The sequence below is a fragment of the Lampetra fluviatilis genome, chromosome 66 (assembly GCF_964198595.1).
Source record: "Lampetra fluviatilis chromosome 66, kcLamFluv1.1, whole genome shotgun sequence".
Taxonomy (NCBI): Eukaryota; Metazoa; Chordata; class Hyperoartia; order Petromyzontiformes; family Petromyzontidae; genus Lampetra; species Lampetra fluviatilis.
Genome location: NC_136340.1, coordinates 2,091,969 through 2,119,296, shown reverse-complemented (window position 1 = coordinate 2,119,296; position 27,328 = coordinate 2,091,969). Strand labels below are relative to the sequence as shown.

The following is a 27,328-nucleotide window of genomic DNA, read 5'->3' as shown; positions in this document are numbered from 1 at the left end:
CATCTCACCCACTCACTCAGACATCGTCAGGGTCTGGGATGGAACCCACGACCTCCTGTGTACCAGGCGAGGTAGTCAACATCTCACCCACTCACTCAGACATCGTCAGGGTCTGGGATGGAACCCATGACCTCGTGTGGACCAGGCGAGGTAGTCAACATCTCACCCACTCACTCAGACATCGTGAGGGTCTGGGATGGAACCCATGACCTTGTGTGGACCAGGCGAGGTAGTCAACATCTCACCCACTCACTCAGACATCGTGAGGGTCTGGGATGGAACCCATGACCTTGTGTGGACCAGGCGAGGTAGTCAACATCTCACCCACTCACTCAGACATCGTCAGGGTTAGGGATGGAACCCACGACCTCCTGTGTACCAGGCGAGGTAGTCAACATCTCATAGCCACTGTGATGATGATGAGAGAGAGACGCAGACTCCAACCATCGTATCGAAGGCCCCATTTCTTTTTTTAAATATCAGTTTACAGATCCTCAGGGTGTCAATGGGAGAGGTGGTGGGTGGAGGTGGAGGATGTGGGGGAGGTGGTGATGGTGGTAGTGGTGGTGGTGGAGGTGATAAGTGGAGGTGGTGGTGGTGGTAGTGGTGGTGTAGGTGGTGAGTGGTGGTGGCGGTAGTAGTGGAAGTGGTGGTGGTAGTTGTAGTGGTGGTGTTGAGTGTAGGTGGTGGAGGTGGTAGTGGAGGTGGTGGTGTAGGTGGTGGTGGTGGTGTAGGTGGTGGTGTAGGTGGTGAGTGGAGGTGGTAAGTGGAGGTGGTGGTGGTGTTGGTGGTGGTAGTGGTTGAATGGAGGTGGTGGTGAGTGGAGGTGGTGGTGTAGGTGGTGGTGGTAAGTGGAGGTGGTGGTGTAGGTGGTGGTGGTAGTGGTGGAGGTGGTGGTGAGTGGAGGTGGTGGTGTAGGTGGTGGTGGTGTTGAGTGGTGGTGGTGGTGGTGGTGTTGAGTGGTGGTGGTGGTGGTGTAGGTGGTTAGTAGATGTGGTGGCGGTGGTGGTGGCGTTCAGCAGTGAATGGCCGCTGCTGTTGTTGCTGCTGCTGTTGTTGTTGTTGGTGGTGTCGCTGTTGTTGTTGTTGTTGGTGGTGTCGCTGCCAGGCACCGCGTCTCCAGGAGGAGCCTCTTACTCTCCAGGACGTCGCTGAGCCACCGCTCACGGAACACGCAGCTCCCCGGCCTGCCGCGGGGACAAACGAGACGTGCACACAACAACAACACAACAACAACACAACAACAACAACAACATCACAACAACAACACAACAATAACAACAACATCACAACAACATCAACACAACAACATCAAGACGACAACACAACAACAAAAACACAACAACAACAACATCAACAACACAACAACATCAAGACGACAACAACAACAATAACAACATCAACACAACAACAACACAACATCAACACCACAACAACACAACATCAACACCACAACAACAACACAACATCAGCACAACAACAACACAACAGCAACACAACATCAACACCACAACGACAACAACACAACAACATCAACACAACACAACATCAACACCACAACAACAACACAACAACAACATCAAAACAACAACACATCAACATCCGCCGTTCGCCACTAAGTGGCAGGTGCCACGGGTCGACTGCTGTGCCAGGCTAGGTACACCAGGAGGAGGTCACGGGACAGACCCAGCAGGTGTGTATGGTGTGTGTGTGGTGTGTGTGTGGTGTGTGTGTGGTGTGCGTATGGTGGAGTGTGTGTGGTGTGTGTGTGTGGTGTGTGGTGTGTGTGTGTGTGGTATGAGTGTATAGTGTGGAGTGGTGTGTGTGTGGTGTGTGTGGTGTGCGTGTGTGGTTGGTGTGTGTGTGTCTGTGTGTATGGTGTGTGTAGTGTACTGTATAGTGTAGTCACTGTAGTGTATAGTGTAGTGTATAGTAGTGTAGTGTATAGTAGAGTAGTGTATAGTGTGTAATGTAGTGATCCTATAGGATTGAGCCTATGACCCTGACCCTATAGCCCTGACCCTATAACCCTGACCCTATAGGCCGCGTCACCGTATTGGCCCTGTTGGGCCGGTGGCCATTGTGACGACGCATCTGACGCTCCCCCCACCCCCGCACCCCTACCCCCCCCACCCCCCCCCCACCCACCGGGCCTCTCACCTGTGGACGAGGCCGCTGCCCTCGAAGGTGAAGGACACCTCCACGGGGGAGTCCTGGCGGGAAGCCACAAACAGCACAAGATGGAGAAACCTCTCACTCACAAGATGGAGAAACCTCTCACTCACAAGATGGAGAAACCTCTCACTCACAAGATGGAGAAATCTCTCACTCACAAGATGGAGAAATCTCTCACCCACAAGATGGAGAAATCTCTCACTCACAAGATGGAGAAATCTCTCACTCACAAGATGGAGAAATCTCTCACTCACAAGATGGAGAAACCTCTCACTCACAAGATGGAGAAATCTCTCACTCACAAGATGGAGAAATCTCTCACTCACAAGATGGAGAAACCTCTCACTCACAAGATGGAGAAACCTCTCACTCACAAGATGGAGAAACCTCTCACCCACAAGATGGAGAAATCTCTCACTCACAAGATGGAGAAATCTCTCACCCACAAGATGGAGAAACCTCTCACCCACAAGATGGAGAAAACTCTCACCCACAAGATGGAGAAATCTCTCACCCACAAGATGGAGAAACCTCTCACCCACAAGATGGAGAAAACTCTCACCCACAAGATGGAGAAACCTCTCACCCACAAGATGGAGAAATCTCTCACTCACAAGATGGAGAAATCTCTCACCCACAAGATGGAGAAACCTCTCACCCACAAGATGGAGAAATCTCTCACTCACAAGATGGAGAAATCTCTCACCCACAAGATGGAGAAACCTCTCACCCACAAGATGGAGAAAACTCTCACCCACAAGATGGAGAAATCTCTCACCCACAAGATGGAGAAACCTCTCACTCACAAGATGGAGAAATCTCTCACTCACAAGATGGAAAAATCTCTCACTCACAAGATGGAGAAACCTCTCACTCACAAGATGGAGAAACCTCTCACTCACAAGATGGAGAAACCTCTCACTCACAAGATGGAGAAATCTCTCACTCACAAGATGGAGAAACCTCTCACTCACAAGATGGAGAAACCTCTCACTCACAAGATGGAGAAATCTCTCACTCACAAGATGGAGAAACCTCTCACTCACAAGATGGAGAAACCTCTCACTCACAAGATGGAGAAACCTCTCACTCACAAGATGGAGAAATCTCTCACTCACAAGATGGAGAAACCTCTCACTCACAAGATGGAGAAATCTCTCACTCACAAGATGGAGAAATCTCTCACTCACAAGATGGAGAAACCTCTCACTCACAAGATGGAGAAATCTCTCACTCACAAGATGGAGAAACCTCTCACCCACAAGATGGAGAAATCTCTCACTCACAAGATGGAGAAACCTCTCACTCACAAGATGGAGAAATCTCTCACTCACAAGATGGAGAAACCTCTCACCCACAAGATGGAGAAATCTCTCACTCACAAGATGGAGAAATCTCTCACTCACAAGATGGAGAAATCTCTCACCCACAAGATGGAGAAATCTCTCACTCACAAGATGGAGAAACCTCTCACTCACAAGATGGAGAAATCTCTCACTCACAAGATGGAGAAATCTCTCACCCACAAGATGGAGAAATCTCTCACTCACAAGATGGAGAAACCTCTCACTCACAAGATGGAGAAATCTCTCACTCACAATATGCAGAAATCTCTCACTCACAAGATGGAGAAAACCTCTCACTCACAAGATGGAGAAATCTCTCACCCACAAGATGGAGAAACCTCTCACCCACAAGATGGAGAAATCTCTCACTCACAAGATGGAGAAATCTCTCACTCACAAGATGGAGAAACCTCTCACTCACAAGATGGAGAAATCTCTCACTCACAAGATGGAGAAATCTCTCACTCACAAGATGGAGAAATCTCTCACTCACAAGATGGAGAAACCTCTCACTCACAAGATGGAGAAATCTCTCACTCACAAGATGGAGAAACCTCTCACTCACAAGATGGAGAAATCTCTCACTCACAAGATGGAGAAACCTCTCACCCACAAGATGGAGAAATCTCTCACTCACAAGATGGAGAAATCTCTCACTCACAAGATGGAGAAATCTCTCACCCACAAGATGGAGAAATCTCTCACTCACAAGATGGAGAAACCTCTCACTCACAAGATGGAGAAATCTCTCACTCACAAGATGGAGAAATCTCTCACCCACAAGATGGAGAAATCTCTCACTCACAAGATGGAGAAACCTCTCACTCACAAGATGGAGAAATCTCTCACTCACAAGATGCAGAAATCTCTCACTCACAAGATGGAGAAAACCTCTCACTCACAAGATGGAGAAATCTCTCACCCACAAGATGGAGAAACCTCTCACCCACAAGATGGAGAAATCTCTCACTCACAAGATGGAGAAATCTCTCACTCACAAGATGGAGAAACCTCTCACTCACAAGATGGAGAAATCTCTCACTCACAAGATGGAGAAATCTCTCACTCACAAGATGGAGAAATCTCTCACTCACAAGATGGAGAAACCTCTCACTCACAAGATGGAGAAATCTCTCACTCACAAGATGAAGAAATCTCTCACTCACAAGATGGAGAAACCTCTCACTCACAAGATGGAGAAACCTCTCACTCACAAGATGGAGAAATCTCTCACTCACAAGATGGAGAAATCTCTCACTCACAAGATGGAGAAACCTCTCACTCACAAGATGGAGAAATCTCTCACTCACAAGATGGAGAAATCTCTCACCCACAAGATGGAGAAATCTCTCACTCACAAGATGGAGAAACCTCTCACTCACAAGATGAAGAAACCTCTCACTCACAAGATGGAGAAACCTCTCACTCACAAGATGGAGAAACCTCTCACTCACAAGATGGAGAAATCTCTCACTCACAAGATGGAGAAACCTCTCACTCACAAGATGGAGAAATCTCTCACTCACAAGATGGAGAAACCTCTCACTCACAAGATGGAGAAATCTCTCACTCACAAGATGGAGAAATCTCTCACTCACAAGATGGAGAAACCTCTCACTCACAAGATGGAGAAATCTCTCACTCACAAGATGGAGAAATCTCTCACCCACAAGATGGAGAAATCTCTCACTCACAAGATGGAGACATCTCTCACTCACAAGATGGAGAAATCTCTCACCCACAAGATGGAGAAAACCTCTCACTCACAAGATGGAGAAATCTCTCACCCACAAGATGGAGAAACCTCTCACCCACAAGATGGAGAAATCTCTCACTCACAAGATGGAGAAATCTCTCACTCACAAGATGGAGAAACCTCTCACTCACAAGATGGAGAAATCTCTCACTCACAAGATGGAGAAATCTCTCACTCACAAGATGGAGAAATCTCTCACTCACAAGATGGAGAAACCTCTCACTCACAAGATGGAGAAATCTCTCACTCACAAGATGAAGAAATCTCTCACTCACAAGATGGAGAAACCTCTCACTCACAAGATGGAGAAACCTCTCACTCACAAGATGGAGAAATCTCTCACTCACAAGATGGAGAAATCTCTCACTCACAAGATGGAGAAACCTCTCACTCACAAGATGGAGAAATCTCTCACTCACAAGATGGAGAAATCTCTCACCCACAAGATGGAGAAATCTCTCACTCACAAGATGGAGAAACCTCTCACTCACAAGATGAAGAAACCTCTCACTCACAAGATGGAGAAACCTCTCACTCACAAGATGGAGAAATCTCTCACTCACAAGATGGAGAAACCTCTCACTCACAAGATGGAGAAATCTCTCACTCACAAGATGGAGAAACCTCTCACTCACAAGATGGAGAAATCTCTCACTCACAAGATGGAGAAATCTCTCACTCACAAGATGGAGAAATCTCTCACTCACAAGATGGAGAAACCTCTCACTCACAAGATGGAGAAATCTCTCACTCACAAGATGGAGAAATCTCTCACCCACAAGATGGAGAAATCTCTCACTCACAAGATGGAGACATCTCTCACTCACAAGATGGAGAAATCTCTCACCCACAAGATGGAGAAACCTCTCACTCACAAGATGGAGAAACCTCTCACCCACAAGATGGAGAAACCTCTCACTCACAAGATGGAGAAACCTCTCACTCACAAGATGGAGAAATCTCTCACTCACAAGATGGAGAAATCTCTCACTCACAAGATGGAGAAACCTCTCACTCACAAGATGGAGAAATCTCTCACTCACAAGATGGAGAAATCTCTCACTCACAAGATGAAGAAACCTCTCACTCACAAGATGGAGAAACCTCTCACTCACAAGATGGAGAAACCTCTCACTCAGAAGATGGAGAAACCTCTCACTCACAAGATGGAGAAATCTCTCACTCACAAGATGGAGAAATCTCTCACTCACAAGATGGAGAAATCTCTCACCCACAAGATGGAGAAATCTCTCACTCACAAGATGGAGAAACCTCTCACTCACAAGATGGAGAAACCTCTCACTCAGAAGATGGAGAAACCTCTCACTCACAAGATGGAGAAATCTCTCACTCACAAGATGGAGAAACCTCTCACCCACAAGATGGAGAAATCTCTCACTCACAAGATGAAGAAACCTCTCACCCACAAGATGGAGAAATCTCACTCACAAGATGGAGAAATCTCTCACTCACAAGATGGAAAAACCTCTCACCCACAAGATGGAGAAATCTCTCACTCACAAGATGAAGAAACCTCTCACTCACAAGATGGAGAAACCTCTCACTCACAAGATGGAGAAATCTCTCACTCACAAGATGGAGAAATCTCTCACTCACAAGATGAAGAAATCTCTCACTCACAAGATGAAGAAATCTCTCACTCACAAGATGGAGAAATCTCTCACTCACAAGATGGAGAAATCTCTCACCAACAAGATGGAGAAACCTCTCACTCACAAGATGGAGAAATCTCTCACTCACAAGATGGAGAAATCTCTCACTCACAAGATGGAGAAATCTCTCACTCACAAGATGGAGAAATCTCTCACCCACAAGATGGAGAAACCTCTCACTCACAAGATGGAGAAATCTCTCACTCACAAGATGGAGAAATCTCTCACTCACAAGATGGAGAAATCTCTCACCCACAAGATGGAGAAATCTCTCACTCACAAGATGAAGAAACCTCTCACTCACAAGATGGAGAAATCTCTCACTCACAAGATGGAGAAATCTCACTCACAAGATGGAGAAATCTCTCACTCACAAGATGGAGAAACCTCTCACCCACAAGATGGAGAAATCTCTCACTCACAAGATGGAGAAATCTCTCACTCACAAGATGGAGAAATCTCTCACTCACAAGATGGAGAAATCTCTCACTCACAAGATGGAGAAATCTCTCACTCACAAGATGGATAAACCTCTCACCCACAAGATGGAGAAATCTCACTCACAAGATGGAGAAATCTCACTCACAAGATGGAGAAATCTCTCACTCACAAGATGGAGAAATCTCACTCACAAGATGGAGAAATCTCACTCACAAGATGGAGAAATCTCACTCACAAGATGGAGAAATCTCACTCACAAGATGGAGAAATCTCACTCACAAGATGGAGAAATCTCTCGCTCACAAAATGGAGAAACCTCCCACTCACAAAATGGAGAAACCTCTCACTCACAAGATGGAGAAATCTCTCACTCACAAGATGGAGAAACCTCTCACTCACAAGATGGAGAAATCTCTCACTCACAAGATGGAGAAATCTCTCACTCACAAGATGGAGAAACCTCTCACTCACAAGATGGAGAAATCTCTCACTCACAAGATGGAGAAACCTCTCACTCACAAGATGGAGAAATCTCTCACTCACAAGATGGAGAAATCTCACTCACAAGATGGAGAAATCTCTCACCCACAAGATGGAGAAACCTCTCACTCACAAGATGGAGAAATCTCACTCACAAGATGGAGAAACCTCTCACTCACAAGATGGAGAAACCTCTCACTCACAAGATGGAGAAATCTCTCACTCACAAGATGGAGAAATCTCTCACCCACAAGATGGAGAAATCTCTCACTCACAAGATGGAGAAACCTCTCACTCACAAGATGGAGAAATCTCTCACCCACAAGATGGAGAAACCTCTCACTCACAAGATGGAGAAATCTCACTCACAAGATGGAGAAACCTCTCACTCACAAGATGGAGAAATCTCTCACTCACAAGATGGAGAAACCTCTCACTCACAAGATGGAGAAATCTCTCACCCACAAGATGGAGAAATCTCTCACTCACAAGATGGAGAAATCTCACTCACAAGATGGAGAAATCTCACTCACAAGATGGAGAAATCTCACTCACAAGATGGAGAAATCTCTCACTCACAAGATGGAGAAATCTCACTCACAAGATGGAGAAATCTCACTCACAAGATGGAGAAATCTCACTCACAAGATGGAGAAATCTCTCACCCACAAGATGGAGAAATCTCTCACTCACAAGATGGAGAAATCTCACTCACAAGATGGAGAAATCTCACTCACAAGATGGAGAAATCTCACTCACAAGATGGAGAAATCTCACTCACAAGATGGAGAAATCTCTCACTCACAAGATGGAGAAATCTCACTCACAAGATGGAGAAACCTCTCACTCACAAGATGGAGAAATCTCTCACTCACAAGATGGAGAAATCTCTCACTCACAAGATGGAGAAATCTCTCACTCACAAGATGGAGAAATCTGTCACTCACAAGATGGAGAAACCTCTCACTCACAAGATGGAGAAATCTCACTCACAAGATGGAGAAATCTCTCACTCACAAGATGGAGAAATCTCACTCACAAGATGGAGAAACCTCTCACTCACAAGATGGAGAAATCTCTCACTCACAAGATGGAGAAATCTCTCACTCACAAGATGGAGAAATCTCTCACTCACAAGATGGAGAAACCTCTCACGCACAAGATGGAGAAATCTCTCACTCACAAGATGGAGAAATCTCTCACTCACAAGATGGAGAAACCTCTCACTCACAAGATGGAGAAATCTCTCACCCACAAGATGGAGAAACCTCTCACTCACAAGATGGAGAAATCTCTCACTCACAAGATGGAGAAATTTCTCACTCACAAGATGGAGAAATCTCTCACTCACAAGATGGAGAAACCTCTCACTCACAAGATGGAGAAACCTTTCACCCACAAGATGGAGAAACCTCTCACCCACAAGATGGAGAAACCTCTCACTCACAAGATGGAGAAACCTCTCACTCACAAGATGGAGAAATCTCTCATTCACAAGATGGAGAAATCTCTGACTCACAACATGGAGAAATCTCTCACTCACAAGATGGAGAAATCTCACACTCACAAGATGGAGAAATCTCTCACTCACAAGATGGAGAAATCTCTCACTCACAAGATGGAGAAATCTCTCACTCACAAGATGGAGAAATCTCTCACTCACAAGATGGAGAAATCTCTCACTCACAAGATGGAGAAACCTCTCACTCACAAGATGGAGAAATCTCACTCACAAGATGGAGAAACCTCTCACTCACAAGATGGAGAAATCTCACTCACAAGATGGAGAAATCTCTCACTCACAAGATGGAGAAATCTCTCACTCACAAGATGGAGAAATCTCTCACTCACAAGATGGAGAAACCTCTCACTCACAAGATGGAGAAATCTCTCACTCACAAGATGGAGAAATCTCTCACTCACAAGATGGAGAAATCTCTCACTCACAAGATGGAGAAATCTCTCACTCACAAGATGGAGAAATCTCACTCACAAGATGGAGAAACATCTCACTCACAAGATGGAGAAACCTCTCACTCACAAGATGGAGAAATCTCACTCACAAGATGGAGAAATCTCTCACTCACAAGATGGAGAAATCTCTCACTCACAAGATGGATAAACCTCTCACTCACAAGATGGAGAAACCTCTCACGCACAAGATGGAGAAATCTCTCACTCACAAGATGGAGAAATCTCTCACCCACAAGATGGAGAAACCTCTCACTCACAAGATGGAGAAATCTCTCACTCACAAGATGGAGAAATTTCTCACTCACAAGATGGAGAAACCTCTCACTCACAAGATGGAGAAATCTCACTCACAAGATGGAGAAATCTCTCACTCACAAGATGGAGAAATCTCTCACTCACAAGATGGAGAAATCTCTCACCCACAAGATGGAGAAATCTCTCACTCACAAGATGGAGAAATCTCTCACCCACAAGATGGAGAAATCTCTCACTCACAAGATGGAGAAACCTCTCACCCACAAGATGGAGAAATCTCTCACTCACAAGATGGAGAAACCTCTCACTCACAAGATGGAGAAACCTCTCACTCACAAGATGGAGAAACCTCTCACCCACGATGGGCAAATCACGATGGCCTTTATAGGTGCTGCTCGCTAACAGCACTTGCCCCAACAGTCTGTTAGAGGCTACACGGGGGATCTTTGTCTGTGTGAGGATTGCTACGACGTCATTCACACATTCAACGATGAATGCCAAACCGCCCGTCCCTCCCTCCCTCCCTCCCTCCCTCCCTCCCTCCCTCCCTCCCTCCTTCCCTCCCTCCTTCCCTCTCTCTTTCTTTATTTTTTATTTTAACGATCAGTGGAAACAAGAAGATGCTCGGTGTATTCGGCACTTTGTTTCGTTCATCATTTCGTATTTTTTTTTACTTTGCTTCATGTAAACCCCCACCTCTCGCTCACTCTCTCGCTCACTCTCTCCTTCCCTCCCTCCCTCCTTCCCTCCTTCCATCTGTCCTTCCTCCCTCTCTCCCTCCCCCCCTCTCTCCTTCCGTACCTCCCTCCTTCGTTTCCCCCCTTCCTCCGTCCGTTAGTCCATCTATCCATCAGTCTCTCTGTCCCTCCGTTCGTTCCTTCCTTTGCTGCCTTCCTTCCTTTAGTCCATCAATCCGTCCTTCCTCCCTCCCTCCCCCTCTCTCCTTCCCTACCTCCTTCCTCCCTCTCTCCCTCCACCCCTCTCTCCTTCACTCCCTCCCTCCCTCCTTCCTTTCCCCCCTCCTTCCGTCCGTCCGTCCGTTCCTTCCGTTCCTGCGTTCCTTCCTTTAGTCCATCAATCCCATCCTTCCTCCCTCCCGCCCGTCCCCCACCGCCCCCCCACCACCCCCCTCCCCCCACTGCCCCCCCACCCACCGGCGGCCTTCCGCTGGCGACGAGGATGGTGAAGTGTGTCTGTGCGCTGGCGCTGGGGATGGGCGCGTGCGCCGTGGGGAGGCTCCAGGTGACGCGATAGCGGCAGCGGCGCCCCCACGCGCAGCGCTCCTCGCCCACAAACTCCGTGCAGTGGAGCCACAGCGGGGAGCGTCGCCACGTCTGGGGCGGGGGGGGGGGGGTAGACAGCACCTGACAAGGTGCAGCACCTGGCAAGGTGCAGCACCTGGCAAGGTGCAGCACCTGGCAAGGTGCAGCACCTGACAAGGTGCTGCACCTGACAAGGTGCTGCACCTGGCAAGGTGCAGCACCTGGCAAGGTGCAGCACCTGGCAAGGTGCAGCACCTGGCAAGGTGCAGCACCTGACAAGGTGCAGCACCTGGCAAGGTGCAGCACCTGACAAGGTGCAGCACCTGGCAAGGTGCAGCACCTGGCAAGGTGCAGCACCTGGCAAGGTGCAGCACCTGGCAAGGTGCAGCACCTGGCAAGGTGCAGCACCTGGCAAGGTGTACAGGGGCAGCTGCCGCTGCAGTGGTGGGAGCTGCCCCCGTGCATGCGGGCGCCGCTCACCCCAAGAAACTCCTCGATCTGCCTGCGGCCGACCTCGGCGGTGAACTGGGCGCAGGAGACCCACGCGATGTCCGCCGCGTGGCCTGGCAGCGGCAGGGGGGGGAGGGGCAGACGACGACACATCGGGGTTTCAGTAGCAGTAGGGGCACCCCCAGTGGCAGCTGTCTCTGTGCGTCAGTCTGTAGCCAGTAGGGGGAGTGATGTTCGCTCTGCTGCTGTGTGATCTAGCCTAGGGGCATCCCCAGTAACAGCTGTCTCTGTGCGTCAGTCTGTAGCCAGTCGAGGTAGCGATGATCGCTGCTTTGTGATCTGGTCTAAGGACACCCCCAGGGTCAGCTGTCTCTGTGTGTCAGTCAGCTGCCAGTAGGGGGAGCGATGTTCGCTCTGCTGCTGCTGTGTGATCTAGCCTAGGGGCACCCCCAGTAACAGCTGTCTCTGTGTGTCAGTCTGTAGCCAGTAGGGGTAGCGATGGTCGCTGCTGCTGCTGTGTGATCTGGTCTAAGGGCACCCCCAGTGGCAGCTGTCTCTGTGTGTCAGTCTGTAGCCAGTAGGGGTAGCGATGGTCGCTGCTGCTGCTGTGTGATCTGGTCTAAGGGCACCCCCAGGATCAGCTGTCTCTGTGTGTCAGTCTGTAGCCAGTCGAGGTAGCGATGGTCGCTGCTGTGTGATCTGGTCTAAGGGCACCCCCAGGGTCAGCTGTCTCTGTGTGTCAGTCAGCTGCCAGTAGGGGTAGCGATGGTCGCTCTGCTGCTGCTGTGTGATCTAGCCTAGGGGCACCCCCAGTAACAGCTGTCTCTGTGTGTCAGTCTGTAGCCAGTAGGGGTAGCGATGGTCGCTGCTGCTGTTGCTTTGTGATCTAGCCTAGGGGCACCCCCAGTAACAGCTGTCTCTGTGTGTCAGTCTGTAGCCAGTAGGGGTAGCGATGGTCGCTGCTGCTGCTGTGTGGTCTGGTCTAAGGGCACCCTCAGCGGCAGCTGTCTCTGTGTGTCAGTCTGTAGCCAGTAGGGGGAGCGATGGTCGCTGCTGCTGCTGTGTGGTCTGGTCTAAGGGCACCCTCAGCGGCAGCTGTCTCTGTGCGTCAGTCTGTAGCCAGTAGGGGTAGCGATGGTCGCTGCTGCTGCTGTGTGATCTGGTCTAGGGGCACCCCCAGCGGCAGCTGTCTCTGCGAGTGCGAGGGTCTCACTGCGCTGCAGACGAGTCTCCGTGGTCACGGTGCGGGCGGCTCGCGAGAGGGACGCCCCAACCACCCCGCACACCAAACCCTCCTCCTGCTCGTCCGTCACTGCCTCCCCTGCTTCCTTCACTCCCTCCTCTGTTTCCTTCACTCCCTCCCCCTGCTCATCCTTCACTGCCTCCCCTGTTTCCTTCACTCCTTCCCGTGTCTCCTTCACTGCTTCCTCTGCCTCGTTCACTCCCTCCTCTGCCTCCTTCACTCCCTCCCCCTGCTCATCCTTCACTGCCTCCCCTGTCTCCTTCACTCCCTCCTCTGTTTCCTTCACTGCCTCCCGTGTCTCCTTCAATCCCTCCTCTGCCTCATTCACTCCCTCCCCCTGCTCATCCTTCACTGCCTCCCCTGTTTCCTTCACTGCCTCCCCTGTTTCCTTCACTCCTTCCCGTGTCTCCTTCAATCCCTCCTCTGTTTCCTTCACTCCCTCCTCCAGCTCATCCTTCACTCCTTCCCCTGTTTCCTTCATTCCCTCCCCCTGCTCATCCTTCACTCCCTCCCCTGTCTCCTTCACTGCCTCCCGTGCCTCCTTCACTCCCTCCCGTGCCTCCTTCACTCCCTCTCCCAAACCCTCCTCTTCCATCTCGACTCTCTCCCCGCTATCTCTCCCCTCCACCACCTCCACCAACTCCACCAACTCCACCAACTCCACCTTATCGTTCTCCCTGTCCACTCTCTCCTCATGCGTCACCTCCTCACGTCCCTCTACCCTCTCGCCTACCACCTCCACCATCTCCTCCTCCACCTCCTCCTCCACCACCTCCTCCTCCTCCACCCTCTCCCCTCCACCCGACAGCCTCTCCACAATTCCCTCTCCTCTCTCCTCCTCCTCCTCCCTCTCCACGCCGACGACGTCTCCCTCGGTTGACTCCATCGCCCGCTCGTCCCTCCTCTGTGGACGAGACGCGCCCGCGTGCCATCAGTCTCAGAGGCGATGCCTGGAGATTATTAGTACAGATAGTCCCCGAGTTATCTACATCTACAGAAGGTGTAGAACCAGCGACATCTGCATCTACAGAACGGTGAATGAGTGAGTGGATGAGTGGGTGGGTGAGTGACTGAGTGAATGAGTGAGTGGGTGAGTAAGTGAGTGGGTGAATGAGTGAGTGGGTGAGTGAGTGGGTGAGTGAGTGGGTGAGTGAGTGAGTGGATGAGTGAATGAGTGAATGGGTGAGTGGGTGGGTGAGTGAGTGAGTGACTGGGTGAATGAGTGAGTGGGTGAGTGAGGGGGTGAGTGAGTGACTGGGTGAATGAGTGAGTGGGTGAGTGAGTGGGTGGGTGAGTGAGTGACTGGGTGAATGAGTGACTGGGTGAATGAGTGAGTGAGTGGGTGAGTGGGTGAGTGGGTGAATGAGTGACTGGATGAGTGGGTGAGTGAGTGAGTGGGTGAGTGAGTGGGTGAGTGACTGGGTGAATGAGTGACTGGGTGAATGAGTGAGTGGGTGAGTGAGTGGGTGAGTGAGTGGGTGAGTGAGTGGGTGACTGGGTGAGTCGGTGAGTGAGTGTGTGAGTGAGTGGGTGAGTGAGTGGGTGATTGAGTGGGTGAGTGAGTGGGTGAGTGAGTAACTGGGTGAATGAGTGAGTGGGTGAGTGAGTGAGTGACTGGGTGAATGAGTGAATGAGTGAGTGGGTGGGTGAGTGGGTGAAGGTGAAGAACCAGCGACATCTATATCTGTAGAACGTGAAGAACCAGTGGCATCTACATCTGCAGAACGTGAAGAACCAGTGGCATCTGCAGAACGTGAAGAACCAGTGGCATCTACATTTGCAGAACGTGAAGAACCAGTGGCATCTACATCTACAGAACGTCAAGAACCAATGGCATCTACATCTGCAGAACGTGAAGAACCAGTGGCATCTACATCTGCAGAACATGAAGAACCAGTGGCATCTACATCTGTAGAACGTGAAGAACCAGTGGTATCTACATCTACAGAACGTGAAGAACCAGTGACATCTACATCTACAGAAGGTGAAGAACCAGTGGCATCTACATCTACAGAAGGCGAAGAACCAGTGGCATCTACATCTGCAGAACGTGAAGAACCAGTGGCATCTACATCTGCAGAACGTGAAGAACCAGTGGCATCTACATCTGTAGAACGCGAAGAACCAGTGGCATCTACATCTGCAGAACGTGAAGAACCAGTGGCATCTACATCTGCAGAACGTGAAGAATCAGTGGCATCTACATCTACAGAACGTGAAGAATCAGTGGCATCTACATCTGCAGAACGTGAAGAACCAGTGGCATCTACATCTGCAGAACATAAAGAACCAGTGGCATCTACATCTGCAGAACGTAAAGAACCAGTGGCATCTACATCTACATAACGTGAAGAATCAGTGGCATCTACATCTGCAGAACGTGAAGAACCAGTGGCATCTACATCTGCAGAACATAAAGAACCAGTGGCATCTATATCTGCAGAACATGAAGAACCAGTGGCATCTACATCTGCAGAACATGAAGAACCAGTGGCATCTACATCTGCAGAACATGAAAAACCACTGGCATCTACATCTGCAGAACATGAAGAACCAGTGGCATCTACATCTACAGAACGTGAAGAACCAGTGGCATCTACATCTGCAGAACATGAAAAACCACTGGCATCTACATCTGCAGAACATGAAGAACCAGTGGCATCTACATCTGCAGAACATAAAGAACCAGTGGCATCTATATCTGCAGAACATGAAGAACCAGTGGCATCTACATCTGCAGAACATGAAGAACCAGTGGCATCTACATCTGCAGAACATGAAAAACCACTGGCATCTACATCTGCAGAACATGAAGAACCAGTGGCATCTACATCTACAGAACATGAAGAACCAGTGGCATCTACATCTGCAGAACATGAAGAACCAGTGGCATCTACATCTGCAGAACATGAAGAACCAGTGGCATCTACATCTACAGAACGTGAAGAACCAGTGGCATCTACATCTGCAGAACGTGAAGAACCAGTGGCATCTACATCTACAGAATGTCAAGAACCAGTGGCATCTACATCTGCAGAACGTGAAGAACCAGTGGCATCTACATCTGTAGAACGTGAAGAACCAGTGGCATCTACATCTGCAGAACGTGAAGAACCAGTGGCATCTGCATCTACAGAACGTGAAGAACCAGTGGCATCTACATCTGCAGAACGTGAAGAACCAGTGGCATCTACATCTACAGAACGTGAAGAACCAGTGGCATCTACATCTGCAGAACGTGAAGAACCAGTGGCATCTACATCTACAGAATGTCAAGAACCAGTGGCATCTACATCTGCAGAACGTGAAGAACCAGTGGCATCTACATCTGTAGAACGTGAAGAACCAGTGGCATCTACATCTGCAGAACGTGAAGAACCAGTGGCATCTGCATCTACAGAACGTGAAGAACCAGTGGCATCTACATCTGCAGAACGTGAAGAACCAGTGGCATCTACATCTACAGAACGTGAAGAACCAGTGGCATCTACATCTGCAGAACGTGAAGAACCAGTGGCATCTACATCTACAGAATGTCAAGAACCAGTGGCATCTACATCTGCAGAACATGAAGAACCAGTGGCATCTACATCTACAGAACGTGAAGAACCAGTGGCATCTACATCTGCAGAACGTGAAGAACCAGTGGCATCTACATCTACAGAACGTGAAGAACCAGTGGCATCTACATCTGCAGAACGTGAAGAACCAGTGGCATCTACATCTACAGAATGTCAAGAACCAGTGGCATCTACATCTGCAGAACGTGAAGAACCAGTGGCATCTACATCTGTAGAACGTGAAGAACCAGTGGCATCTACATCTGCAGAACGTGAAGAACCAGTGGCATCTGCATCTACAGAACGTGAAGAACCAGTGGCATCTACATCTGCAGAACGTGAAGAACCAGTGGCATCTACATCTACAGAACGTGAAGAACCAGTGGCATCTACATCTGCAGAACGTGAAGAACCAGTGGCATCTACATCTACAGAATGTCAAGAACCAGTGGCATCTACATCTGCAGAACGTGAAGAACCAGTGGCATCTACATCTGTAGAACGTGAAGAACCAGTGGCATCTACATCTGCAGAACGTGAAGAACCAGTGGCATCTGCATCTACAGAACGTGAAGAACCAGTGGCATCTACATCTGCAGAACGTGAAGAACCAGTGGCATCTACATCTACAGAACGTGAAGAACCAGTGGCATCTACATCTGCAGAACGTGAAGAACCAGTGGCATCTACATCTACAGAATGTCAAGAACCAGTGGCATCTACATCTGCAGAACATGAAGAACCAGTGGCATCTACATCTACAGAACGTGAAGAACCAGTGGCATCTACATCTGCAGAACGTGAAGAACCAGTGGCATCTACATCTGCAGAACATGAAGAACCAGTGGCATCTACATCTACAGAACGTGAAGAACCAGTGGCATCTACATCTGCAGAACATGAAGAACCAGTGGCATCTGCATCTACAGAACGTGAAGAACCAGTGGCATCTACATCTGCAGGAGATTATAAAACTTTGAAAGCCATTCCCCGTGCCTCGTGTACACGCCGTACAACGAGTTTGCAATCGGTGTTCGTAAGTACAGGTAGTCCCCGAGTTACGATGGTCCCCGACTTACGATATTTCGATCTTACGATGGCGATAGCGATACGACAAAATTGCCATCAACAACGTAACGTCGTTCAAGTGTGCAGACGACGGACAGAATCTTGGTGAGTACAGTACAATGTGATACGTTACAATACGTTCAATGCATGTACACACTACACTATACACTACACTATACACTACACACTACACTATACACTACACTATACACTACACTATGGTACGTAGCTTTAGCGATTTCATTTTAAGGTTACCACGTTACGATACGTTCAATGCATGATGTTAAAAGTTTATTTTATTTCATAGCAGATAGGATTGTTTCCTGAAAAAAAACTTTCTATTAAATTGCAGTTCATATAAGTAGGCTAAGAATTTACCTTGGTTTTTTACTTTACATTTTACTGCGCAATACAGTATTGTAATTAATAAATACACACAGTATATAGTTCATACAGCACGCTACTGTGAATTGCTGTTTTGCTAAATTATCACCAGTCTTTAAGACTCCTGGGTAGGCTATAGGCCATCTTCGACTTACGATATTTCCGACTTACGATGGGGTCGTCGTAACGCATCTCCATCGCAAGTAGAGGACTACCTTCGATTGAAAGCTTCTTTCGTGACTGCAGGGATTCATCTTCTTGGTTCTTTCGGTAAAGTCACGTAGAAGGGAAATAATAACATAATAAAAATAAAACATAATAAAATAATTCTCATGTTTTAGTTTTATTATTTTATTATTTCCCTTCTACGTGACTTTACCGAAAGAACCAAGAAGATGGTTCTTTCGGTAAAGTCACGTAGAAGGGAAATAATAACATAATAAAAATAAAACATAATAAAATAATTCTCATGTTTTAGTTTTATTATTTTATTATTTCCCTTCTACGTGACTTTACCGAAAGAACCAAGAAGATAGAGGACTACCTGTATTGTAATGCGAGCGCCATCTCCTGTATCACGTGGGTTGTGGTGTGATATGCAGCTACGGCTTGTCTCGGGGAAGGATTACATCTCGGCCAACGGTAAATGGGGCAGAGCCACCGGGGAAGTCTCTGGAACGCCCCGGAATGTTCCATGAGTGGGCGTGGCCAGAGGCGGAGTTTAGTCGCGGGGGGCGAATATAAGCGGGGGCCGGAGCGAGGTGCGTGGTCGGTGTGTGAAGAATCAAGAGGAGCTCCCCGTCGCCGTTGTCCCCGCCATCTCCACCGGCCACGCGGTGGATCGGCCTTCAGCCGCTCACTAGAGCGCCATCAGCCGGCGGCGTGCTGGAGAGTGGGCGAGCGCCATGCGGTGGATCGGCCTTCAGCCGCTCACCAGAGCGACGTCCGTCAGCCTGGCGGTGTGCTGGAGAGTGTGTGAGCGCCACGCGGTGGATCGGCCTTCAGCCGCTCACCAGAGCGACGTCAGCCGGCGGTGTGCTGGGGAGTGTGTGAGCGCCACACAGTGAATCGGCCTTCAGCCTCTCAGCCGCTCCCCGGAGCGACGTCCGTCAGCCGGCAGCGTGCTGGAGAGTGTGTGAGCGCCACGTGGTGGATCGGCCTTCAGCCGCTCACCAGAGCGCCATCAGCCTGGCGGCGTGCTGGGGAGTGGGCGAGCGCCACACAGTGGATCGGCCTTCAGCCGCTCACCAGAGCACCGTCAGCTGGCGGCGTGCTGGAGAGTGTGTGAGCGCCACACAGTGGATCGGCCTTCAGCCTCTTAGCCGCTCCCCGGAGCGACGTCCATCAGCTTGGCGGCGTGCTGGGGAGTGTGTGAGCGCCATTCGGTGGATCGGCCTTCAGCCGCTCACCAGAGCGACGTCAGCCGGCGGCGTGCTGGAGAGTGTGTGAGCGCCACGCGGTGGATCGGCCTTCAGCTGCTCAGCCGCTCCTCAGAGCGCCGCCATTTTACTCCTCTACACAAGCAAGAGGAGAGCCTCACCCTGCTGGCAAATCGCCCGGTGAAGCTGGATGCAATTACCAGCGAAACGTCGTCCTCAAATTTTAAATCATGTTGATTCGCTCTTCAACACGCCGATTGGGCTAAAGAAGTGAAATGTTTCGTCCTTTGCAAATGTGACGCTTTTTTTTACTGTTTGGCCGTGTCGGGTGGTGGAGGGTTACAACACATTTATAAATAATCTAACCCAAAAACCTTTATTATCAAGCACCCTATGCTATTGTTATTAGCAAAGCATGTTTGAGTTTGCACGTTTTACCACAATGCAGACACTTGATTCCTCTGCAAAAAGTTCTCCGTTTGGTGCTCGAACATCACCTGAACCCCTCCGATCTTTCACTACTGCCAGCAAAGGTTTCACCCTTTCTGCAGGTTACACATCCCGTCTGGCAACAGTAGACCAGGGAGGCGTTAAGACGTTCCAACGGCAAGCGGATGCCTTTTGCCAAGGCACCCGAGTCTCGCGTTAACCACCACACTCGCCTACTTGCAGGCCCGGATGAAGCTTCGCGTAGGTTGGAGGCACTGCTGGTTCCAGTAGAACTCTCTGAAGTTTCTACTGCCGCCCCATGTCACCGCTACGACCCCGGCTGTCACTCCCCTAGTTTCTCACGCGGCCACTTTCGTTGGTAATGTCTGCAATCGGCAGGGCCGGATGAAGGTTCTTGTAGGCTCTAGCCACTTCGTGAGGCCTTCAGTGATAACTCTGTACAGTTGTTACCGCTGTCCCATGTCACCCCTTCTACTCCGGCTGTCACTCCCCTAGTTTCTCACACGGCCACTTTCGTTGGTAATGTCTGCAATTGGCAGGGCCGGATGAAGGTTCTTGTAGGACCTAGACACTTGTGTTTAGTTAGGACTTCAGCGATAACTTTCAACAGTTGGTTACCGGGTGGCCCATGTCACCACCACTCCTACCGCTGTCACTCCGCTCCTTTCTCACGCAGTTACTTTCATTGGTATGTTCGACTGCTGGTAGGGCCGGATGAAGGTCCGTGTAGGGCCTAGGCACTTGTGGTTCGTTAGGCCTGTTAGTGTTAACCAGAGGTGTGGACTCGAGTCATGTGACTTGGACTCGAGTCAGACTCGAGTCATGAATTTGATGACTTGCGACTCGACTTGGACTTGCATAACAATGACTTTGTCCCACCTATGAGATGTGGACTCGAGTCATGTGACTTGGACTCGAGTCAGACTCGAGTCATGAATTTGATGACTTGCGACTCGACTTGGACTTGCATACCAATGACTTTGTCCCACCTATGAGATGTGGACTCGAGTCATGTGACTTGGACTCGAGTCAGACTCGAGTCATGAATTTGATGACTTGCGACTCGACTTGGACTTGTATAACAATGACTTTGTCCCACCTATGAGATGTGGACTCGAGTCATGTGACTTGGACTCGAGTCAGACTCGAGTCATGAATTTGATGACTTGCGACTCGACTTGGACTTGCATAACAATGACTTTGTCCCACCTATGAGATGTGGACTCGAGTCATGTGACTTGGACTCGAGTCAGACTCGAGTCATGAATTTGATGACTTGCGACTCGACTTGGACTTGCATAACAATGACTTTGTCCCACCTATGAGATGTGGACTCGAGTCATGTGACTTTGACTCGAGTCAGACTCGAGTCATGAATTTGATGACTTGCGACTCGACTTGGACTTGCATAACAATGACTTTGTCCCACCTCTGAGATGTGGACTCGAGTCATGTGACTTGGACTCGAGTCAGACTCGAGTCATGAATTTGATGACTTGCGACTCGACTTGGACTTGCATAACAATGACTTTGTCCCACCTCTGAGATGTGGACTCGAGTCATGTGACTTGGACTCGAGTCAGACTCGAGTCATGAATTTGATGACTTGCGACTCGACTTGGACTTGCATAACAATGACTTTGTCCCACCTATGAGATGTGGACTCGAGTCATGTGACTTGGACTCGAGTCAGACTCGAGTCATGAATTTGATGACTTGCGACTCGACTTGGACTTGCATAACAATGACTTTGTCCCACCTCTGAGATGTGGACTCGAGTCATGTGACTTGGACTCGAGTCAGACTCGAGTCATGAATTTGATGACTTGCGACTCGACTTGGACTTGCATAACAATGACTTTGTCCCACCTCTGGTGTTAACGCTCTACAACTGGTTGCTGGCTGCCCCCAGGTTACTACCGCTGCTGTCACGCGTGTTGGTACTTTCATTTGGTACCTTCGACAGTTGGCAGGGCCGGATGATAAGAAGAAATCTTGGTGATATTTTTTTGTGCGTAAAATAAACAACAACAACAATAACAACAAAAAGACGTGGTCACAGTGTCTACTGTGGCCTATCGGATAATACGGCCCTGGTGGGTGGGTGGGTGAGTTAGTGAGTGACTGGGTGAATGAGTGAGTGGGTGAACGAGTGAGTGGGTGAATGAGTGAGTGGGTGAGTGGGTGAGTGAGTGACTGGGTGAATGAGTGACTGGGTGAATGAGTGAGTGGGTGAGTGAGTGGGTTTGTGGGTGAGTGTGGTGAGTGGGTGAGTGAGTGAGTGAGTGGGTGAATGAGTGAGTGGGTGAATGAGTGAGTGGGTGGGTGGGTGAGTTAGTGAGTGACTGGGTGAATGAGTGAGAGGGTGAATGAGTGAGTGGGTGAGTGGGTGAGTGAGTGAGTGGGTGAATGAGTGAGTGGGTGGGTGGATGAATGAGTGGGTGAATGAGTGACTGGGTGAATGAGTGAGTGGGTGAGTGAGTGGGTGAGTGAATGAGTGAGTGGGTGAGTGAGTGATTGACTGGGTTAATGAGTGACTGGGTGAATGAGTGAGTGGGTGAGTGAGTGGGTTTGTAGGTGAGTGTGGTGAGTGGGTGAGTGAGTGAGTGGGTGAATGAGTGAGTGGGTGGGTGGATGAATGAGTGGGTGAATGAATGACTGGGTGAATGAGTGAGTGGGTGAGTGAGTGGGTGAGTGAATGAGTGAGTTGGTGAGTGAGTGATTGACTGGGTGAATGAGTGACTGGGTGAATTAGTGAGTGGGTGAGTGAGTGGGTTTGTGGGTGAGTGTGGTGAGTGGGTGAGTGAGTGGGTGAATGAGTGAGTGGATGAGTGGGTGGGTGAGTGAGTGACTGGGTGAATGAGTGAGTGGGTGAGTAAGTTAGTGGGTGAATGAGTGGGTTTGTGGGTGAGTGGTGAGTGGGTGAGTGAGTGGGTGAATGAGTGAGTGGGTGAATGAGTGGGTTTGTGGGTGAGTGTGGTGAGTGGGTGAGTGGGTGAGTGAGTGGGTGAATGAGTGAGTGGGTGAATGAGTGGGTTTGTGGGTGAGTGTGGTGAGTGGGTGAGTGAGTGGGTGAAGGAGTGAGTGGATGAGTGGGTGGGTGAGTGAGTGACTGGGTGAATGAGTGAGTGGGTGAGTAAGTGGGTGAATGAGTGAGTGGGTGAGTGAGTGGGTTTGTGGGTGAGTGTGGTGAGTGGGTGAGTGAGTGGGTGAATGAGTGAGTGGATGAGTGGGTGGGTGAGTGAGTGACTGGGTGAATGAGTGAGTGGGTGAGTAAGTTAGTGGGTGAATGAGTGGGTTTGTGGGTGAGTGGTGAGTGGGTGAGTGAGTGGGTGAATGAGTGAGTGGGTGAATGAGTGGGTTTGTGGGTGAGTGTGGTGAGTGGGTGAGTGAGTGGGTGAAGGAGTGAGTGGATGAGTGGGTGGGTGAGTGAGTGACTGGGTGAATGAGTGAGTGGGTGAGTAAGTGGGTGAATGAGTGAGTGGGTGAGTGAGTGGGTTTGTGGGTGAGTGTGGTGAGTGGGTGAGTGAGTGGGTGAAGAAGTGAGTGGATGAGTGGGTGGGTGAGTGACTGGGTGAATGAGTGAGTGGGTGAGTAAGTGAGTGGGTGAGTAAGTGAGTGGGTGAGTGAGTGAGTGAGTGAGTGGGTGAGTGAGTGGGTGAGTGAGTGAGTGGGTGGGTGGGTGGGTGGGTGAGTGACTGGGTGAATGAGTGACTGGGTGAATGAGTGAGTGTTGAGTGAGTGGGTGAGTGAGTGGGTGAATGAGTGAGTGGATGAGTGGGTGGGTGAGTGAGTGACTGGGTGAATGAGTGAGTGGGTGAGTAAGTGAGTGGGTGAGTAAGTGAGTGGGTGAGTGGGTGAGTGAGTGAGTGAGTGGGTGAGTGAGTGAGTGGGTGGGTGGGTGGGTGAGTGACTGGGTGAATGAGTGACTGGGTGAATGAGTGAGTGTTGAGTAAGTGGGTGAGTGAGTGAGTGGGTGGGTGGGTGGGTGAGTGAGTGAGTGAGTGAGTGGGTGAGTGGGTGGGTGGGTGAGTAACTGGATGGATCAGTGACTGGGTGAATGAGTGAGTGTTGAGTGAGTGGGTGAGTGAGTGGGTGAGTGAGTGAATGAGTGAGTGGGTGAATGAGTGAGTGGGTGGGTGGGTGAGTTAGTGAGTGACTGGGTGAATGAGTGAGTGGGTGAATGAGTGAGTGGGTGAGTGGGTGAGTGAGTGAGTGGGTGAATGAGTGAGTGGGTGGGTGGATGAATGAGTGGGTGAATGAGTGACTGGGTGAATGAGTGAGTGGGTGAGTGAGTGGGTGAGTGAATGAGTGAGTGGGTGAGTGAGTGATTGACTGGGTTAATGAGTGACTGGGTGAATGAGTGAGTGGGTGAGTGAGTGGGTTTGTAGGTGAGTGTGGTGAGTGGGTGAGTGAGTGAGTGGGTGAATGAGTGAGTGGGTGGGTGGATGAATGAGTGGGTGAATGAGTGACTGGGTGAATGAGTGAGTGGGTGAGTGAGTGGGTGAGTGAATGAGTGAGTTGGTGAGTGAGTGATTGACTGGGTGAATGAGTGACTGGGTGAATTAGTGAGTGGGTGAGTGAGTGGGTTTGTGGGTGAGTGTGGTGAGTGGGTGAGTGAGTGGGTGAATGAGTGAGTGGATGAGTGGGTGGGTGAGTGAGTGACTGGGTGAATGAGTGAGTGGGTGAGTAAGTTAGTGGGTGAATGAGTGGGTTTGTGGGTGAGTGGTGAGTGGGTGAGTGAGTGGGTGAATGAGTGAGTGGGTGAATGAGTGGGTTTGTGGGTGAGTGTGGTGAGTGGGTGAGTGGGTGAGTGAGTGGGTGAATGAGTGGGTTTGTGGGTGAGTGTGGTGAGTGGGTGAGTGAGTGGGTGAAGGAGTGAGTGGATGAGTGGGTGGGTGAGTGAGTGACTGGGTGAATGAGTGAGTGGGTGAGTAAGTGGGTGAATGAGTGAGTGGGTGAGTGAGTGGGTTTGTGGGTGAGTGTGGTGAGTGGGTGAGTGAGTGGGTGAATGAGTGAGTGGATGAGTGGGTGGGTGAGTGAGTGACTGGGTGAATGAGTGAGTGGGTGAGTAAGTTAGTGAGTGAATGAGTGGGTTTGTGGGTGAGTGGTGAGTGGGTGAGTGAGTGGGTGAATGAGTGAGTGGGTGAATGAGTGGGTTTGTGGGTGAGTGTGGTGAGTGGGTGAGTGAGTGGGTGAAGGAGTGAGTGGATGAGTGGGTGGGTGAGTGAGTGACTGGGTGAATGAGTGAGTGGGTGAGTAAGTGGGTGAATGAGTGAGTGGGTGAGTGAGTGGGTTTGTGGGTGAGTGTGGTGAGTGGGTGAGTGAGTGGGTGAAGAAGTGAGTGGATGAGTGGGTGGGTGAGTGACTGGGTGAATGAGTGAGTGGGTGAGTAAGTGAGTGGGTGAGTAAGTGAGTGGGTGAGTGAGTGAGTGAGTGAGTGGGTGAGTGAGTGGGTGAGTGAGTGAGTGGGTGGGTGGGTGGGTGGGTGAGTGACTGGGTGAATGAGTGACTGGGTGAATGAGTGAGTGTTGAGTGAGTGGGTGAGTGAGTGGGTGAATGAGTGAGTGGATGAGTGGGTGGGTGAGTGAGTGACTGGGTGAATGAGTGAGTGGGTGAGTAAGTGAGTGGGTGAGTAAGTGAGTGGGTGAGTGGGTGAGTGAGTGAGTGGGTGAGTGAGTGAGTGGGTGGGTGGGTGGGTGAGTGACTGGGTGAATGAGTGACTGGGTGAATGAGTGAGTGTTGAGTAAGTGGGTGAGTGAGTGAGTGAGTGGGTGGGTGGGTGGGTGAGTGAGTGAGTGAGTGGGTGAGTGGGTGGGTGGGTGAGTAACTGGATGGATCAGTGACTGGGTGAATGAGTGAGTGTTGAGTGAGTGGGTGGGTGGGTGAGTGAGTGAGTGGGTGGGTGGGTGAGTGAGTGGGTGAGTGAGTGGGTGAGTGGGTGGGTGGGTGAGTGATTGGGTGAGTGAGTGAGTGAGTGGGTGGGTGGGTGGGCGAGTGAGTGAGTGGGTGGGTGGGTGAGTGAGTGAGTGAGTGAGTGGGTGAGTGAGTGGGTGGGTGGGTGAGTGAGTGGGTGGGTGAATGAGTGACTGGGTAAATGGGTGAGTGTTGAGTGAGTGACTGGGTGAGTGAGTGGGTGAGTGGGTGGGTGAGTGAGTGGGTGAGTGGGTGGGTGAGTGAGTGAGTGGGTGAGTGGGTGGGTGGGTGAGTGAGTGAGTGAGTGGGTGAGTGGGTGGGTGGGTGGGTGAGTGAGTGAGTGGGTGAGTGGGTGAGTGGGTGGGTGGGTGGGTGAGTGAGTGAGTGACTGGGTGAGTGAGTGGGTGAGTGGGTGGGTGAGTGAGTGGGTGAGTGAGTGAGTGAGTGAGTGGGTGAGTGGGTGGGTGGGTGGGTGAGTGAGTGAGTGAGTGAGTGAGTGAGTGGGTGAGTGGGTGAGTGGGTGGGTTGGTGAGTGAGTGAGTGAGTGGGTGAGTGGGTGGGTGGGTGAGTGAGTGAGTGGGTGAGTGGGTGGGTGGGTGAGTGAGTGGGTGAGTGGGTGAGTGAGTGGGTGGGTGGGTGGGTGAGTGAGTGGGTGGGTGAGTGGGTGAGTGGGTGGGTGGGTGGGTGAGTGAGTGGGTGAGTGAGTGAGTGAGTGGGTGAGTGAGTGGGTGGGTGGGTGGGTGAGTGAGTGAGTGGGTGAGTGGGTGAGTGGGTGGGTGGGTGAGTGAGTGGGTGAGTGAGTGAGTGAGTGGGTGAGTGGGTGGGTGGGTGAGTGAGTGAGTGGGTGAGTGGGTGAGTGGGTGGGTGGGTGAGTGAGTGAGTGGGTGAGTGGGTGGGTGAGTGAGTGGGTGAGTGGGTGGGTGGGTGAGTGAGTGGGTGAGTGGGTGAGTGGGTGGGTGGGTGGGTGAGTGAGTGGGTGGGTGAGTGGGTGAGTGGGTGGGTGGGTGAGTGAGTGGGTGAGTGAGTGAGTGGGTGGGTGGGTGAATGAGTGGCTGGGTGAATGTGTGTTAGTGTATAATGAGTATATATGTTAGTGCATAATTAGTAAGTATATATGTGTATATGTCAGTGTATAATTAGTAAGTATACAAGTGTATGTTAGTGTGTATAATTAGTATAAATGTCTCTGACCTGGCGAGGCAGTCTGAGGCCTGTGACTGTCCTCAGCCTGGAGACGCCCGTTTGGTCGCCATGGAGACGCAGCCTCGGTGACGTCATTCACTTCTTCCAGAAGACAAAATCTTGTTTTTTATTGGCTACTTCTGCTTCCGGAAGATGAAGCTGTCAATCCAATGCAATGGAACCACGTCGTCTTCCGGAAGATAAATTCTTGTTTTTTTCAGCTTCTTCCGTTTCCGGAAGATCTGAAAGTCAATGCAACGTATTGGATTTGTCTTCCTCTTCCAGATGATTAAATCTTCCTCTTCCGGAAGATGATTGTGTCCACATTTTTATT

General features: G+C 50.2%; 1 protein-coding gene across 2 annotated transcripts; it reads right to left on the bottom strand.

The window, feature by feature from the left end:
• Positions 1-458: 458 nt before the first annotated feature.
• On the bottom strand, positions 459-27,123 carry LOC144952137 (uncharacterized). 2 transcript variants are annotated; one of them, XM_078882541.1, is made up of 6 exons: positions 27,004-27,123; positions 13,026-13,959; positions 11,843-11,925; positions 11,255-11,434; positions 2,161-2,213; positions 459-1,187 (listed from the first exon to the last, which is right to left on the bottom strand). In XM_078882541.1, exons 1-6 carry the CDS (start codon positions 27,088-27,090, stop codon positions 1,016-1,018), a joined length of 1,509 nt encoding a protein of 502 aa, XP_078738667.1. In that variant the 5' UTR covers positions 27,091-27,123; the 3' UTR covers positions 459-1,015. The 2 variants fall into 2 exon arrangements, with proteins under 2 accessions (XP_078738667.1, XP_078738668.1); XM_078882542.1 differs by having other exon boundaries at positions 1,130-1,187; positions 2,149-2,213.
• Between the last annotated feature and the right edge of the window lie 205 nt (positions 27,124-27,328).